This window comes from Pan troglodytes, chromosome 4, assembly GCF_028858775.2.
Source record: "Pan troglodytes isolate AG18354 chromosome 4, NHGRI_mPanTro3-v2.0_pri, whole genome shotgun sequence".
In the NCBI taxonomy this organism is placed as follows: Eukaryota; Metazoa; Chordata; class Mammalia; order Primates; family Hominidae; genus Pan; species Pan troglodytes.
The window spans coordinates 25,582,558-25,601,646 of NC_072402.2; the positions used below are offsets into that span (position 1 = coordinate 25,582,558).

The 19,089-nt window shown below is 38.6% G+C and overlaps 1 protein-coding gene across 9 annotated transcripts in view; it reads right to left on the reverse strand.

The window, feature by feature from the left end:
- ADGRV1 (adhesion G protein-coupled receptor V1) overlaps nt 1-6,174 on the reverse strand; it is a 606,362-nt gene extending 600,188 nt beyond the window's left edge. For 7 of the 9 annotated variants that reach the window (XR_010156862.1, XM_063810270.1, XM_063810268.1 and 4 more), the window contains exon 1: nt 5,948-6,174. Coding sequence is in view for 8 of the 9 variants with exons in the window: in XM_063810270.1 (XP_063666340.1) it covers nt 5,948-5,969 (22 nt within the window). In the remaining variant the exon portion in view is untranslated. Of the gene's footprint in view, nt 1-5,670; nt 5,773-5,947 lie in introns of those variants that run through there. The other 2 variants (XM_063810269.1, XM_063810267.1) reach the window with 2 other exon arrangements.
- Nucleotides 6,175-19,089: the final 12,915 nt, after the last annotated feature.

Sequence of the window (19,089 nt, forward strand, 5' to 3'; positions counted from 1 at the left end):
CTCACTGCAACCTCTGTCTCCCGCGTTCAAACAATTCTCTTGACTCAGCCTCCCAAGTAGTTGGCAATACAGGCGCCCGCCAACATGCCCAGCTAATTTTTTTGGATTTTTAGTATAGACAGGGTTTCACCATGTTGGTCAGGCTGGTCTCAAACTCCTGACCTCAGGTGACCCGCCCACCTTGGCCTTTCAAAGTGTTGGGATTACGGGAGTGAGCCACCACGCCCAGGCCACAACTTTTTAAATATATTAAACGCCATGGAAATGTGTACTTTGAAAGGTGATTGTTTTTCATATGTGAATTATCTATCAATTTAAAAAACAATCAAACCTTCTCTGCACTTCCAGCTATCTCTTTCTCTTCTTTCAACATTTCCAGTCAGGTTAATCTAATATGTGTCTGGGACAAGACACTTGTATTATTCATGCTTCTGCACCTTTAATCTAAGCTAGTCTCAGTCCTCTCTACCTTTTTCCACTCCCTTTCTTCCACCATTTTTCAAAGTCCCAATCAAGTCCCACTTTTTCCAGAACACTCTCCAACCTTAGCTTACTAGTCTGCCAGAGAAGGAACAAGCTCTCTTCGTTTCATTCCTGCTCATCAACACTGTTGAAATTAGTTAAATAAAACTAATGATTCTAACTATAACTGTAACAAAAGCTTTATAATCGCAGATTGGAAATATAAATGAAAATCAATTCTTTCACATATGTTCTCGAAATTATACTGATCACTTGTAAGACATATCTAAAACACTTCTTTCTATTATGGCTTCTTTCAGTTAAACATTACTTGAAGAATGAAAAATGTATTATTTTACTTCCAAATAATTACACAAGTACATCTATGCAAAAACAGTGTTACACCAAAAGATGAGCTACACTGAATTGCTGGTCCATGACATGGATTACAGGAAAATATCATCCTAATTACCCTAACAAAAGGATTACCATACCATACAGTGGCTCCCTCAGAGAAATACGAGTGTATACATGAAGTATATTAATACTACCTAATTGTCAAAATTCACGACTAAAGAAGCTGACAAAAATCTTATTTTCAATTAGCACACACTACAAAACCTTTATTTCCACAATATGCCTCAGAGCACTTATTCATTTGTTGTAACACTTAAGAATCTTTTCTCTTTTAAACCTATTCCCAACAAAATTCTTTCTGGCATAAAGGAATTGCACCTTCTTTGTTAATTTTGAGTCATGTTAACTGAATTAATCCCAGTATGTATGCCCTATGCTTATTGTGCATACTGCATGAGAAACCATTAACAGTGCACACAATGACTTTTTGGAGTTGCATTTTATTTGAAGCTATTGTATGTCTTTCAACCTGTGCCACATTTCAATAACGACTATTTATAATTACAGTCATCCCCTTATTTGCTTGGTATTTCATTTTCCTTGCCCTATGGCACCCTACAGTTGAAGGCAAGGAAAACTCTCTGTTGATTAGTTATTTAAGACCAGCAACAATAACTATGCTGGAGAGAAGGCTACTTGGAAAGGATTACATAAGACCTAGCACTCAACAGCCTCAGACAGAGCAGCAAATTATAAACCCAAGTACTTCGTTGCATGTAACCAAATTGGCTAGTTGAAATGCTAATTGCCTTTCAGCAAAACTGAAGACAGACAGGGGACCTTGTGCTTCAGAGAATGAAATGCATTTTTACTCCACTTCTATACCATTGTCTTGCTGAGAATCATTTGAAATCTATTCATAAAGGTAGCTCTTTCCCTAACCTTTAAAATGTGGGAAATTTATTTGGCCCCTACCAGCACCTCAGACATGCTGATGTGCCAAGATGCGAACAGATGGTTGGATTAAAGCCATGTTAAGCCCCTAATAAAGTGAAGCATGAAAAATCTCTATGCTCAAATGTATAGTATAAACCAAGAAAATATGCCTAGGGAAAGAAGTTTTGAATAACAAATAGATTTATGAAATTAAAATAACCAGAAAACATAATCTTCAAAACAAATATTTTCAATGTAATTACATCCGAATGCATACAGAAAGAGCTATTGTCTCTCTCAAAGAGATGCCCCAACTTTTCTTTATACTTAATAATTTTGTGAGTATTACTTCAAGACTCATTTATGGACAATGATTCCAGCAGCCAGTATTTCCCTTTAATATAAAAGAGGGTCCATTCTAGGTTTTCAGAATCCTGAATAAATGAATGAGAAATGCCCTATCAGCATCTTGCCCTGGCTTTGAGGTAAAGCCAGACTTACGCCTGACTGCACCAGAAAAGGGCCCCGTGACCACCTGCCCAGCAGCTGGGGGAGGGACTTGGTCTGGTACATTTTTAAGTGTATAGTGTGTCACAGTAGAATCGGAAAACACAGCCTTTGTATTACCACAGCCGCTTGTGCCTCAGCTCCACCCTTCTCCTCCTCTGCCACACCTCACTCAGGGCAACAGAGCTGGGGTGCTGTGGCTTCATGTGTGGCCTAAGATCCTGGCATATTGGAGAACCCTCCATGCATGCAAAAGATGCTCCCTGTGCTCCCAAACCTACCTTGTGAAAGGAAAAAATTAGGCATACGATGTGAGGAAATCAACTTTCTGTACTACTCCATTCTACATGGAGTAGACTCTAGTTTATTAGTAGTATGTTTATCTTCATTGCTCAACAAATATCTTTATTTACATAAAGTCTGAACTGCCCAGGAGTAATGGAATACTAAAACTAAATAGAACTTTACTGTAAATGGTTTCAATAAATAATTCAGCTCTCACCCTGATTCGACAGGAGTTAAGAGAAGAAAGACCTCTCTGGCTGGCTGTTCACCAAAACCTTTAGACTGGGGAGGTTCTGGTGATTTTTTCATTATTTCTTTACTGTCTGAATTTCCTGCATGACTTTGCATTATCTTTGCACTCAGAAAAAAAGTTATTTCCAAATCAAAAGAACAGAGTGGTGGGGAGGTAAATTGAACTGTGTGTGATACTTAGCTATGCGATTTGTCCCCCCAAAATCAGGGAAATACACATCCAAATCTCTCCATGGTAACACACTGCATTTTATAACCAAATTAAATAATTATCTAAGAAGCTCATTACACTTTGTAAGCATCATAAATTGTCTAGTTGCCCTCTACATGAAGTGAAAAATGGTGATGGCATTGTGCTTCCACTGTGTAGATTTCAGACCTGGTGCATAAAATAATGACTTATCAAAGGCAAATAGGCAACAAAGCAACTTATTCAATAGGTTAACCACTATGCTGAACCCTATAGATACTATATAAGAGAAATATATAATACAATCACTGTCTTCAAGGATTTTGCATCCTAATTGGGGCAACCTTGAAATTTTAAATAAAAGTAGGGCAGCAATATAAGAAACGGCATGAGGTGGCATTTGTTTGAGTGACAATAAATCAAACAATTAATAACCAAGTTTACCTATTAGGATACTTCTTACCTAATAGTTTATGAGAATGTATAGGTGACTAAAATATGTGGCCTTAAGTGCGTCTCTTAACTGTTCTAGGTCTCAGTTACCTCAAATATAAAATAAAGAGGTTGGTTTAGTTTGGCTCCAAGTCTCCTTCCAGTGCTTCAAGATTTCATGTTACGTTCACAGCCTAAGAATTTCAGAACAATGAACGATCACACATTCAATCTAAGATAAAAAGTATTTTTTTGTGGGTCCTCCCAGGGCATAGATCTCTCTGCCTCGGTTTCTTCATTTGCAAATCAGGATAATACAATTTAATTCATGATCCAATATAAAATTATACTAATAAAGGGCTTAAGAGAATTCCTGGCATACAACGTATATTCAATAAATGTGACATACTATTATGATTCATCATAGGATATGAACAAAAGAGTTTAGTCACAGCTAATTCTACTCTGAACACCCTTTTCCCTTGGGTGTAAGCATTTTTGTCTCAAGCATGAGTACCTTCAAGTAGAAAGACATCTGACACACTTAATACCAGCATTTGCTTAATACTAGCTTCTGCCCTCTCACATTTTTTCTAGCAGTTATATTTATTACCATAAAACCATTTGTGTTACAAATATATCTCATATGATCACTTTCTGAGAATACAACTGGCATTCAATTAATAAATATACAGCATAAATATGTAACTTATTAAGATATAATAAATGGAGACTGACACAGCACTTATATATTTAATGGTATGAAGACTCAGTGTTACATAATTTACCTTTGCCCCATTATAGACTCTTATAGTAGTCCAAGATTACTTCAGTTTATAGGCAATTTTAGCTTTTAATCATCCCATTCAGTATAGTATAGGTCCTAAGAGCATTTGGAAAAAATATTTGACCCAGTTCTTATAAACTGGAACTCTGGGCAAGGAGCTTAAACTTTTCATTCTTCAGTATCATTATCTATAAATTGGGATATACTACTATTCAATTTATGGTGGTATTGTGTTAAATAAGATAACCTATGTAAAGGGTTTCTAAGAATTCACTACATAGCAGGCATTCATTAAGGAGTGACTGCTATATTTATTCATCATGGAAATGAGAAAATGGAGATAGGATTCAGTCGTACTTCAGTTGTAAATTTTTAAAGTCTGTGTATCTTGGTTACTTCTTCTAAAAGTAATAATTTGAGAGATATAATATTTTTAGCTGAAATAAACCTTTGCAATCACCTAGTCCAATTACTTTATTTTATAAATGAAGAAACTAATGCCTGGAAGGATGGGTGAATGTCCGAAGTCATTGTGTGTTAATGGCAGAGCCAGAAAATTATACCTAATCACATATATTTAATATATTTTATTATAACACAGTTCAGAGTATATTTGACATCTCCCTGTAACCTACATTTTTCTCAAATTATATAGGCGGAATAGTTCGCCACTTACTCTATGAAATTAACCCAGAATAAATTATTGGTGCTCATTTGTATCCTGCCTAAGATATCATTTTTTCTCTTCCTTATGATCTTTTGGGGGTTTTTGTTGTTGTTGTTGTTTGATCTAATTATTTTGATAAATGACACACAAAGGGAGAAAAAACACTTTAGTAATTTAAAGTAATCATAACTTCAGTAAGAATTTCTAATCATGCTGTATTAGTTAAGGTATATTTTTGACTTTCATCCTAATTCTCAGTAATTATGCATCTTTAAAATTTGATATCAGTTTCTAAAAGAGTGTACAGCATACTAGTAAATACATTACACACATTTTAAAGGCTGTGGATTTCATGAAGTGGGAAAAGTTGGTTTAAAACAAGTTACATAGGATAAGTTAACACACCTTAAAATCAATTTTCCCCTGACGAACACTGCTATAATTTCTTGATTTTAAGAAAAAAATCAATTTTGAGATAGTTTTTAAAATTAAAAAGTTGTAAGTTTTTAAATATATATACATATACACATTATTCTATAGCTCCATGTTAATCCCAAGCTCCCTAAAATCAATATATTTCACTGAAATTCTTCGACGCAGTGGTTATTTTGGAACACAAACAAGTCTCCTTAAGTTTATCTCACCCTTCCCATTATCAATTATTACCTATGGCGCACCGTTCTTGGTCTGTTATTTTTCAGCTAGACTTTAAAATCAAAGCTAGGTAGGGTTCCGGTTTCAAACAGGCAGAAAAAGAAGAAAATAAACTCTTCACTCTGCTCATTCACTTCTCACCTTCTTTGAGATCAGACATCTTTGGAAAGGGCGGGTAGGGGGTGCAGGAACCTAACGCTCCCTGCAAAACCGCAGCCTTGGACAGAACCGACGCGGGCAGCTATGCCCCATTACCCGCAGGCCGCGGCGCCGGGTGCGCGCCCAGCCTCCCTGGGCCCGGCTGTGGCCCGCCCTCCGCGCCGCCCTCGCCGCCCACCTGCAGCAACAGGTGCTGATGCTGAGGCGCTCCCCTGGGGCTCAGCGATGCTCGCAGCACCACCCCTCAGCCATAGCCTACCTGGCCCCAGGAACACCGACATCCGCGCGCTCCCGGCGGTCCCCGCCGGCCCTCCACACACCCTCGCTCTGCCTCTGACTCCCGTCCGTACTCCTTGCCCGCGCTGCTGATTCTTACTACCACTACCGGATCAGGAGGAGGGCTCCATCCTCCTCCCCTTTCTCCCCCTCCCTTGCCTCCTCCCTCTGCATCCTCGCTCTGCTCCAATAGGACCCATGGCTCCCGGGGCAGCGCTCACCTGACCAGCGGAGCGGGGGTGGCCGCCCCGGGCAGCGCACTCTGCTCTGCGCAGCGGGCAGCCAGGTCCGCGCTCTGGCGTCGGGAACACCCTGCCTTGGCCATCCCTAATGGACTCTTCCAGCAGCCAGGCGCCTAGGCTGACCTGCCTCGGCTTAGGAGCGCGCGAGTCTTGCCTCTGCCTGCGCGTCCCAATGTAAGTGCGCGGTCAGCGCTTTCTAATCGTCTCCTTTGGCTAAACTTTCTAGTTGCCCCCTTCGGCACAAGGAACTCACCATGGACAGTGGTGCACACTGCCCTGGGTACTCCACTGTAAGCAATTCCTAGTTTTCTTTCAGGGAAAAAAACCCATTTACTGAGTCTTTTTCCGTTCCTAAGAGAATGTTTCGTTTCACGTTTACCGAAGCTCTCCCTAAGTTTACCCCATAAGAATTTGAGCATAAATTGATGAAATATTAGAAAGGAAGGATCTACCCTCAACTGAACTTACAAAGCAGGGATTGAGGTCAACATCTGGGATAAATTGTCTGTCTCCTCATTTATAAAATAGGATTATTAATCACTCATAAGGCTGTTAGGAGTAGATGAATGAGACTGTGTGAAGTGCAACTCTTTACAGTACACCTGGCACGTGGTAAACCCTCAGCAAATGTTGCTTATCTTTCCCAGTACACAAAGGTAAAGGCTCAATGTCAGACCATGCCATCAGCAATGTGCACATCCCCGCCTGCACCAGAGATTTTTAAAGCAAATGCAGCATTATTAGAATCACGGAAGTTTCAAACTGGGAGCAAAGAGAAAGATTAGCACTCCCACAGCAACTCACCGCTTTTTATAGAAAAAAAAAAAATGGGTTCTCAGCCTCCTCATTTTAAATGCAGCTCACACAAGTACTCTTCTTAATTGGAATAGGAATAACTAGATACTTTGTGTTACATACTGCCGTCCAGGGGCACTCATTTAGCGTTATTATGAGCTGTTGCTGAGCACCTCCTCTGAAAGCTGCAATACTCAAACAGCTGGGTATCAAACGGCAAGTTTGTTGAGACTAAATGATTCTTATACAGAAACCGTGTGGGAATGCAAATGACACATCAAGGCGCTGCAAAAGGTGGGGAGAATAGCAACCTAGGTGATCCAGGAGATTGAACAGCTTTCCTGTGAGGCTCAACAACAAAGGTCGGACCTGGGTCTGGAGGCTTTAAATCCACGAGCATATCAACGGAGTAGACACAGACAGACATGCTTACTAAATCCTGCCATATATGAACGGTAACTTCAAAGCAACTTAAAGTGAAAACTGTGAATCAATTATCCATGTAGTCACATGTAAAACAGAAAACAATAACAGAAAAATGTTTTCTTCCTGATTATTTAAAACGTCTTACTAAAATGTATATTCAACCCACAGTGTTGTTTTATTAGCATTTGTAAAGGCTTTATTTGTGGCTAAATACCCTGGCAAAGTCAACGTCTACCAACCAAATATTCCATCTTAATTTTTGTTTCACCAAGTCCCATGATTAAACACATTCCCCACAACTGGACTTCCTCAGCTTGCATATTTACTTTGTGTATGACATTACCCTAGGCACTGTGATGAGTAAATGAAAATTTACACCCTCACCCAATCTACCTCAGGGAACTAGGTAATTAACAATTATTACTAAGTGTTTAGGAAGCAGAAGACTCTGTAAGGCACTGTGGGAAAAACAGTGATCTCTAAAACCACCCTAAGTTTATTAATTTGCACTCTTTCTGGGGTGAAAGTTAATCAACCGAAAAGCAGAATATGCCATGCAAAAAACAAGCCACTCAAGTGCTAGAAATCTCTAGGAAGAAGAGAGTGTATGGATTGCTGAAGGCTTCTCCAAAAAGCTTTGCTTTGAAGAATAAAACCACAAGAAACAACATAGTTGGTAATTGTGGTACAAATACTTGACAAAGTAGTGTAGATACTCTCAAATGCTGAAATTATTAAACAAATGCTCATTGAACTTAAATCCAAACTTCTTAACATGGACCAAGAGACCTCACATAATTCTATTTCTCTTTTTTTCTCCAACCTCATCTAGTACCACTTTCCCTCCATTTCACTGTATTCCTATCACACTGACGCTTCTTTCTTTGTCTCAACCACAGCAAAATCATTCCTGCCTCCAAGACTTTGCACAAGCTTTTTCCTCTGCCAGGCACGCTGCTTCTGCAGAGCTTCATATGGCTGGCTCTTTCTATCATAGACCTCATTTGAGGGGTAGCTCAACTATCTCTTCCTTGGAAGCACCTGCCCTGATAACTTTCACCGCCACTCTCAGCCACTACCCTCTTCTATGTAATTTCTATAACTTATCCCTAATAAATATCCCATTTACTTATTAAGATATTTAGGTGTTTTTGTCTCCCCATAAAAATGAAAGCTGCATGGGGGTAGCTTGCATGTCTCTGTCATTTGCTGCTCTATACTCAGTAGCTAGAATAGTCTCTGGGATATAGTAGAAACTCAGTACATGAAGGAAGGAAGGAAAGGAGGAAGGGAGGGAGGGAAGAGGTAAGAAGGGAGGGATGGAAGGAAGGAAGGAAGGAAGGGCCTGAAAGCCTGTCATATTAAAAAGTTTCCCAGAGCCCATTTTTCATTTCTTTATATTTCACAATCCAACCTTACAAAACATAAGACTTGATCCCATGTAAAATACAAATATGCCTGAATCAGAGATACTTTAAACCTCATCCATCATTACAACTTAGAGATCCTTTGTTCTTCAAAGGCTTTGATTTAAAAAGAAAGAAAGAAAAAAAGAAAGGAAAAGCATTACTAGGCACCTGGAGGTGGGAGGTGTCAGGTGCCACTGAGAGATAAGGGTGTTGAAAGGAAAGCTGAAGGTTCTAAAGACAAAGCCCAATTCCCAATTCTGCCTAAAAGCAACATTGGTAGAATGTAAGCCTTTTCTCCTACAGTAATCTTCATCAAAATCAACCCAGTAGCTCCAAATTTCACACAGTAAAGATAAATTAGTTTTCTTAAACCCGATAAGAAAAGTACTGATGTCATACAATTTTCCTTCCTATTCCAATTTAATTAGTCTTGCATACTAAGTAAAACTTATAAATCTTGTGAAAAGATCTTTTTATTCCCTTGAAAATGGTATTTTTTATATCCTAGGTTTCGCATATCTAAGTTTAGGCATGCGTAAAGGAATTTCACCAAAGCAGCAAAATCAAGCTTAGGCAATATCTACTCTCTCTTACCCCCCAAAAGTAAAAGTAGGATAATACTTCGAGAGTACCCGAATCTGCCTTTAAAGGCTTTTTCTGTTTGGGCCCTAGGTCCCAGATAGGAAAAGAAAAAGTAGTGATTGTCAGGAGCCACGGACTTGAACTCCTCTTTCTCTCCCCACTCTTAAGTTCAGACCCACCTAGAATCTAAAGATAAAATAAGGCACCCAGTCACCTCAACAGTCCCCCAACCCCACTGCATTTGCACACTAATATGTAGTAACATTCTCCATAGATTTTAGTTTATCATTTTAGAACTCTATAATTGTCTTCATCCATTTTTGCATTGCTTTAAAGGAATACCTGAGGCTGGATAATTAATAAAGAAAAGAGGTTTATTTGGCTCACAGTTCTGCAGGTTGTACAAGAAGCATGGTACCAGAATCTGCTTCTGGTGAGGGCTTCAGGTGCTTCCACTCATGGTGGAAGGTAAAGCAGAGCTGGCAAGTGCAGAACTCATATGACAAGAGAGGAAGCCAGAGAGAGAGCTGGGAAGTACCAGGTTCTTTTTAACAACCAGTTGTCTCGGCAACTAATAGAGCAAGAATTCACTCATGGACAGCACCAAGCTATTCATGAAGGATCCCCCTCCTGGTGGATCCAAATACTTCCCATTAGGCCCCAACTCCAACAATGGGGATTGGACTTCAACATGAGGTTTGGAGGGGTCAAATGTCCAAACTATAGCAATAATGAAAAAACAAACAGAACTTAAATCCAAGTTATCTCAGAGTCAGGCACATAAATAGGCTCTTAACATTCTTTAAATGAGCGATATGATTGGGAAAATAAGTGAGAAGGAGGCCCCATTGTCAGAACCTGATTCAGAATTTGTAAGTCAAAGGAAAGAATTTCCTGTCCCAAAGGGATCAGAGAATCCGTTTAACTACAAAGACTACTTTCAGCCTGAGAATCTGCTCCAGTGTCAGAAAAAGATGAATATTCTTGGGCCTTTTGGAAATAAAAAGCCTCCAAAAGTCTGAGGAAGTTCCTAAACAGTCTTTCACACAGAGCTATGTGTTGGTACTGCCACTCACTCAGACACTCTGCTCCAAACTGATTTTCATTTAATTGATCTCTTGCTTAATAATACTTAATAACCTGCTGCCTCTAAGCTGCCAGACCTTGCTTTTCCTCTTCTTCCAATAGTATCATAATCCAGCTAGCTGCAATACATATTTTAAATGAGTACCTATTTATTCAGAAGCATCATTAGACACTCAGAATATGAACATGAGCAAAATATGATCTCTGCCTTCATCTAGTCCACTTCAAGTAGGAGAAAGAAGACATAAATTCTAAGTACAGTGTGAACAGTTCTATCAGAGATATACAAGGAAAGATGGTTCAAAGAAAGGAGGGAAGAGATTACTTGTTTGAATCAAGATGACTTCCCTCTTGGCTCAGAGAGAACTCTCACACCCATCCTGTTTCAGCTCTGGGACTTACTGTTATCCTTCTGACAGAACAGCCAGGTGCTCCCAATCACCTCTACCTGTAGGACCTGGGTTAGCCATGCTATAACTGAGTCAGCAGGAAACATGTAAAAACAGTTTTAAACCTGTATGCCTAGACATCAGGAAACCTTTAATATAAAGAGCCAGATAATAAGTATTTCAGTTCAGTTTCATAGGCCACATAGTCTCTGTGGCAACTATTCAGCCTTGTCATTCATTGTAGTGTGAATGAATCCAAAAACAATAGGTAAACATATGAGCCTGGCTGTGTGCTAATAAAATATCTACAAAAAGTGGCAGTCAGAAAGGGTCATAGTGTACCAATGCCTACTCTATGCAGAAGCAAAAATTACTTAATTATCAAATCCTTTTTTGATACTGGTGTCTGTCCTAAATTGACTAACTCATTCAACAAACATTTACTAAGTGCCAATATTGCATAATGCCTCAGAGATGGAAAGGTGAATAAGGACATGGTCCCAGCCCACAAGAAGCTTTCTGTAGCAGAATTTGCTGGCTGAAGCTTTCTGTAGCAGAATTTGCTGGCTTGTCCCACAAGGTTCCTCTGCGTGTTACATGTTAAATATATTCTATCTCTGATTCTTTGCAAAAAAAAAAATCTGCACTGTTCTGTTCTAGGTCCTCATTTTTGTAATCTTCTGTTTCTTCTTTCTCTGCCTAGTTTCTGATCAATATTTTCACCTGACTCTCAGACTCTCAAACCTGCTATACATCCAGATTCTGGTTAACTTCTTGCTTGATCTGATCTAAAATTCTGACTCTTACCAGACTTATGCCAAATTCCCCATTCTCAACCTCTAAAAAAATTCAAACAAGTATAATCAGCATCTGCACCCACTGGTACTTCGTGTCCAACTGCTATGAACATTGTATGATATTATAAACCAATGCATTAAATGAGCCATCTTCTGCTCCCCTGGAACTGGTGATTAGGTACAAGTTGGGACCAAAGAAACAAGTACATGACTTCTAAAGAAATCTGCCAACCATTCGGAACAGAATCTACTCCCAGAGCTTTCTTAGAGGTGAAAGGATTGAATATAGGACAATTACCTGCCTCCATAGTCACCCCAAGGAGAAGGGAAAAAGGAAAGAGGCAGTCATAAGTAGTTAGCCTAGTGGGGAGGTTCTGGCTTTTCTCTCTTGTCCAGAAAATTTGTGGTAGAGATTGGAGACTGTATTAGAGAGTGAGAAACAGCAACTCATTCTCTCATTGGATGTCAATAACTTATTGATCTGCCCTAAGCCTACCACTAAGAGGAAAGAGAATTTAAGAAAGAAAGATGGTAGGACCCAGAGAAGGACTGCAAGGGAGAAGCCTCACTCATACCTTTGTGCAAAGATGTATAGATCTCCCATGAATTGTGATACTATGTAAGCTGCTCATAAGCAAAATATTGCCAATACCTGACAAGAGAACAGCCTACGCAGCGGGAAGATCCCAGGAATAAGAGACTGTGTACTTCTGGGCAATAGCTGAAGGAGGTAGTTAAGGAAGAACACACTTCAAGCAACCATACTATGGGTTAGGCTGGCAGAAGCCAACCGAACTTACCTGTGTGCTTTTGGGAAAGTTAGTATGCTGGTCACACAGGCAGGAGCTAGTCTGTTATCAAGAGAAGCAACCACAACCCTAAAGAAAGGCACTGTTCCTATAAGCATGTTAAATAAAAAGGATGTTTGTCCTTTTCCTATTTTCCCTCAGTATCCAGAAGAGTTAGGCTTTGAAAAGGAACAAGTAGAAAAGGGGCTTCCTAAAACCAGAATCACCATACACAGTCTCTCTCTCTCTCTCTCACTCTGTCTCTCTCTCTCTTCAAATTGGTCTCTTGGAGGAGAAAGCTTTAAATATGGTTTGAGATTGGTGCTTTAAATTATATTGCAGTTGTGAAATCTGCCCAAGGGGTCTGCTACCCAGTGAGAAAGAATGTAGGACACCTACAGAAGATACAGGAGATCGCAATGCTGATTCATGTTGAACCCCACTGAATTAAAATTCCTCAGTAAACCAGTTGTCTCACTATTTCTAAAAATGTTGCTATGGAGAGGGACGCCGTGGCTCACACCTGTAATCCCAGCTCTTTGGGAGGCTGAGGCAGGCAGATCACCTGAAGTCAAGAGTTCAAGAACAGTTTGGCCAACATGGCAAAACGTTGTCTCTATTAAAAAGACAAAAATTAGGCGGGCGTGGTAGCATGCCCCTGTAGTCCCAGCTATTTGGGAGGCTGAGGCAGGAGGATTGCTGGAACCTTGGAGGCAGAAGTTGCAGTGAGTTGAGATTTTGCCACTGCACTCCATCCTGGGCAACAGAGCGACACTCCACTTCAAAAAAAAAAAAGTTACTATAAATTTCAGTTCCCCAATTTTGCAAAGGGCAAAAGCCTCAAACCACAAATGTGGGAAACATTCTTAGAAAATCATTAAAATAATAATTTAATAAAATATTAAAAGATGAGTACTGTTGTAAAATCAGTTTAAATTTGTTTAACTTGCTATTTCATAAATTTATTTATAAAATAGCAAGACAGAAACCTTTTTTTCAGTCTTATTCCAATTAACATTCAAAATACAATTTGGAAGTGCTGTTTTAAAGAAGTATGAAAGCCTTACTGTGGGTCTAACATCAAAGTCATATGAATTCCAGTGTGGCAGCTAATGGAAGGGGACTGAGTTTCCTTGGGGTTTGACATCCTTATGGCTTAGGGCCATGCCTGTCCATGTCAGTCCCTTCATGGGTGCAGGAGTTGTGCAACTCTTGTTCACGTAATTACCATTTACATGAAATCTATGTGACTGGTGCTCCTGGAGCTGTCTCTCCAATGAGGACTACATAAGAAAACATGTACTTTATGAGGAGATTGAAAAGCTGGTGAAAGTCCAGGCATGGTGGCTCCAACGCCTGTAATCCCAACACTCTGCAAAGCTGAGGCAGGTGGATCACTTGAGCCCCATAGTTTGAGACCAGCCTGGGCAATACAGTGAGACCTTATCTCTAAAAAAAAAATTAAATTAGCGGCCCGGCGCGGTGGCTCACACCTGTAATCCCAGCACTTTGGGAGGCCGAGGCGGGCGGATCACGAGGTCAGGAGATCGAGACCATCCTGGCTAACACGGTGAAACCCCGTCTCTACTAAAAACACAAAAAATTAGCTGGGCATGGTGGCGAGTGCCTGTAGTCCCAGCTACTCGGGAGGCTCAGGCAGGAGAATGGTGTGAACCCGGGAGGCAGAGCTTGCAGTGAGCCAAGATGGTGCCACTGCACTCCAGCCTGGGCGACAGAGCGAGACTCCATCTCAAAAAAAAAAAAAAAATTAGCAGAGTATGGTGGCGCTGGCCTATAGTGCCAACTGCTTGGGTGGCTGAGATAGGAGGATCACTTGAGCTCAGCAGGCAAAGGTTGAAGTGAGTCATGACAGCACCACTGCCCTCCAGCCTGGGCAACAGAGCGAGATCCCATCTCCTCCCCACTCCCTGACCACCACTAAAAAAAAAAGAAAGAAAGAAAAGAAAAGCTGGGGAAGATTTTGGAAAATTGAGAGGAGTAAGTCCTTCTGGAAGGTATAAAGCAGAAGAGCAGAAAGATTTCAAGAGCTCAAAAATAGCTCCAGGGAGACATGACGCCATACTTTCCCAGAAAGGAGTTAAGGTGTGAGCAGCATCTCAAGCCTTGGTTGGTTCTATCTGGACAAGGTAGGCCCACTGAAAGCTGCTTCTCAAAAAGCTTCATGGAGTGACCCAGAGGGAAGAATCTGAAGTGCGTCTAGGAGTCTGGTCTCCACATTTTCCTGTCTTGCCAAGGCCTTTGGATCTTATCTAGACTATGTGTGGGTTATCTAGTGGTGACAAATTTATCATAATTTATTATGACTATTTTGAAATCTTTAATGTGATGTGACAAAACCTTCTCTGTAAATGATTTCTTCCCTATATAGATGAAGTATACAAAAAGTAGTTCCTCTTTAAGACTGAGATGTTTGATAAGCCAGCAGTCAACCCAGATCCTCACAGACAACAGAAGTTGAGGTGCCATTTTAGAAGCTGAAACCACAAGCGTGATAACAAACAAACCCAACAAAAAAGGCTTTTCTCTTTGCTTCTTCATGTGAAATTAATACTTCACTTTTTTTTTGTACTTGTTTATCTTTCTCTTTTCTAAATTTTTTTTTATTTTTATACTTTAAGTTTTAGGGTACATGTGCACAACGTGCAGGTTTGTTACATATGTATACATGTGCCATGTTGGTGCGCTGCACCCATTAACTCATCATTTAACATTAGGTATATCTCCTAATGCTATCTAAATTTTTATACTCTCATGAAATGTTCTAAAATTAATAAGTAAAATACAAATGATAAATTAAGTATTATCTTCATGTTCTACTGCAAATATTTTAAATCTTTACCTTCCTAAGTTAAAAATGTTTTTTTCAAGAAGTCTATTTATAGAACATGATGTCTGAGACTTTGTGATATCAGTCACTAGTATGGTTTCTATTTCTAAAGCCATAGAATAGCAAAAATAAAAACATTTAATATGGTTAGGTCCAGATGATGTAAAGAGATCATATAGTGTAGATAGGTGGAGTGAACTTAGATTAATTTATTAACCTTTCACATTTTAGTTTCCTTATCTGCAAAATAGAGAGTCTCCTAGGACTCATTGCTCAGGCTTGTGTGTGGATTGAATGAGATAGTGAAGTCTGCTACATAGTGAGATTTTAATAACTGACAAACAGAAAAACAGCAAAATAAAACAAAACAGTTATTGCCTACTCTAGTTGTATTTTAGCTGCAATTGAGACAGTTTTTCTTCTCAGTTAACCAATTCAATATTGAAAAAACTACAGTGTTAATTATACATAAATAAAGTTAACAAATACATAATCGCATATATAATAGCAATTTCCCACTAAAAGTTTTAAAATAACATCTTTTCATTGATGTGAATTGCTCCTGCTTTTAATATATCTTGATATACTTTATACTAATAAAGAAAAGAACACATATGTAATTCCTAAGTAGCTCCATCAAATGAATATTAAGATCAAGTAATATCCAAGTATACATATTACTTTCCGACATTTATTTCCTTACAAATCTAAATATATGCAGCAGTAATAGTATGTGATTACACATATTGTATTTTTTTTTTACTGGCCACATGTAATACTTTATTACATTATTCAGTAAAAGACGAATTGAGTAGAATTTATGTCCTATGGGAAATATTTTAAATCTGTATTTCCAAGCTAAAAATATTTTATCCTCCAAAGTATGTTTACAAAACATTTACAGAGAATGCTGTCTGAGACTTTAAAATCAATAATAGTTTCTATTTCTTAGCAAGAAGCATGTCTCAGAGCAGTTTTTCTCACATTTTAAAAGGAATTCCTCCATAAATCAAACATAAATGTATATCCAGTTTTTAACTTTTTGAGAACAGCTAATTAAATCTGTTTTTCACCCCCAGTTGCCTCTGGTTTAGGCACGCTGTGTGTGGCACTTCCCATGGTTTGTCATTTTGCTTTAATGGCAGGGGGAGGAAGCCAGCCAGGCTCAGTAAGCACGCTGCATATCAAAATGTCGCCATGGCAGCGTTTGTCCACTTGTCAGAGTCCTTCTGAAATGACTCAGCCATTCATTTTGTTGAATCAATATTGAAGCTTTTGAGATTTATTACTTGAGGTTTGGAAGGAGACAAGGCAAACAAATCCTTCATTCCTAACTTCAAGTTCCAGTTGAGCCAAGATTATTATTTCTGTCTACACTTTATTTATGAGGATAGAATATAAGGTTTCCACTCCTTGCATAATTATCTTATAATAAGCTTGCATTTACATTCCAGAGACTACAGTAAAAAAGAATTTAAATTTTCCAGAAATATTCTATGGGCTGTGGTAAACTTATCCAACGATGAGTTCAAACAGTTAATTTCCTGGGAGGTATGTGAGGGGGGGATGGAGATGAGGGGACGGTATAAATCTTTTGGTACAAAATCTTTAAATCTATGATATAAAACATATTAAATTCCACTTCTATATATAACGTATCTTGAAACAGAAGTAACAAGAAGCATGTTATCTACCAAACCTTTCTATTTATTAATAATCACTTCCATGCATTAATGCCTTCACCATTCAACAAATTTAAAATTATAAAACTGACCCTTTCTATTGCAAAATACTGAGAATTCTTCAAATACGTTTTTATAATCACGTAAGTTTCTAGTAGATTGGGTCACAAAATGAGACTGTTTTCTCAATTCAAGGATTCACTGTGTACATTTTCAGCTATCAGTGGCTTGTGTCCAGTGCAGAGCTCATCAGTACTGTCCAAAGATGAAATTATGAGAAATTTTTAAGACTATAATGCTGCCTGACAAGACCCTGAAGTGCCTTTGAAGCTTCATTGACAGATAGAGTCAGGCTAAAGTGAAAGAGGGCAAGTTTCTCTTCAATATTCCTCTTTCAGATCCCTTCCCATGGGTGGGGAGTCTCTCACTAAACATCCAGTCCTACATGGATATGCACAGGATGCTGCAATCCAATTATCCTAAGTGGGGCGAGTCTACACCAGATAACCTGATGAAGTCATCTGTGTTGGGATATAGGAAAAGTTCTCCCAGAGCCCCCAAGCTCAACCAAGGACTTCTTCAGTCTGAAGTAATGTTTATTTTACCAGTGGCTGCAAGCAAACAAAGACACTACAAACAAAGCTCCCACTGTCTATTCCCTCATGGGTGGGAAAACCAAGCCCAGTGAGAAAAGAGGGTTGACTTATGGTGTGTCTGGGGATTGTGCAAGGTCTTGCAAAGTTTACATCTTATGTGTGGGTGCCTGGTCCACTTGACACAAACATCTCTGCCAACAGTTTTAGACTTGAAGTTAGGAGTGCTCTACCTTTCAAATCATATTGAAATGCATATACATATTCTACAAAGATTTAATACTTTGTGACTTGTAAATGTCAGGTCATATCAGAAAACTTACACTGAAATTGTCTCACTTTTCAGAAAACAAAAATTCTTTTCAAGTTTTCTTTTTTTTTTTTTTTTGTAGGGTTCTGAAAAAAGGTTGAGATTGTGTTTCAAAGAGTACCATGAAGAAACACACAGTTTTAGCATTGCATTAGAGCAATCTCACATGGAATATTCCCAAACAAAACGGAGTTCTCTAATACTCCTTAGTTCTTTCCTTTTCTGTCTTTCTTTTCTTTTCTTCCAAAAGCAAGGAAGTGAATTGTGAATATTTCTTACAAGAAATGCTGAGCTAGTTAATTTCTGATAATTATAAAAGCATGGGTGGCCACTAGTTCAAAGAAAATCTTTCCCAGATAAAACCAATTATGAGCAGAGACTTTAACTGTGTCCCTTTATCCACTGCCAAAATGCAGTATCAATAGGACAGAATGTGAAAGCGGCAGCTTTCATATGAAAGGTACTGAAAGTATTCATCTTTTGGTAGTAGTTCTGCCACCACATGGAATCGAATAAAAGGAAAGAGAATTATGCACATCAAGTTGAATTATGCAACTGGAGAGCAAGAAAGGCAAATCATAACCAGATGTGTATATGCCTTTTTTTTAATTCTTAAATTTTAATTGATATCACCACACAGCCAACCCACTCTACTGGCAGTATGAAGTAATTAAAAATAATACAAAAGAAAAATTGACTAACATATATTATCATTTAAGTAGAAAAGTATTTACAGCAGAGAAATACTATCAGAAATGTCTTTAAAACATCAGTATTAGGCTGAACCACATGAAATTGATATTTTCTTATGTTAAAATGTTCAATATTACCAGAATTGTTGAATAAGAGCAATTTCATATGGTTCAACCTAATATATAATTTTCTTCCTATTTTAAAACGGCAGCCTATTTTGTTCTTTGTCATCATCACTCAATGGAACAAAATACATTGACTTAATTTTATTTTATTTATTTAAGTTATTTAGCTTTTTTAGCCACCTCATATGGAATTCCGTAAACACATGAATCAATTAATGTTTCTTTTTTCTACCTTTAAGAATTTTTTTAAAGTTGCATATACAAAAATATCTCATTACTCAGTCTGAGTATATTCTCAGCTGTCATGGGGCACTTTAAGAGAAACGTTTCTCTATTTGTGATGATGGTAAAAGGAGGTTG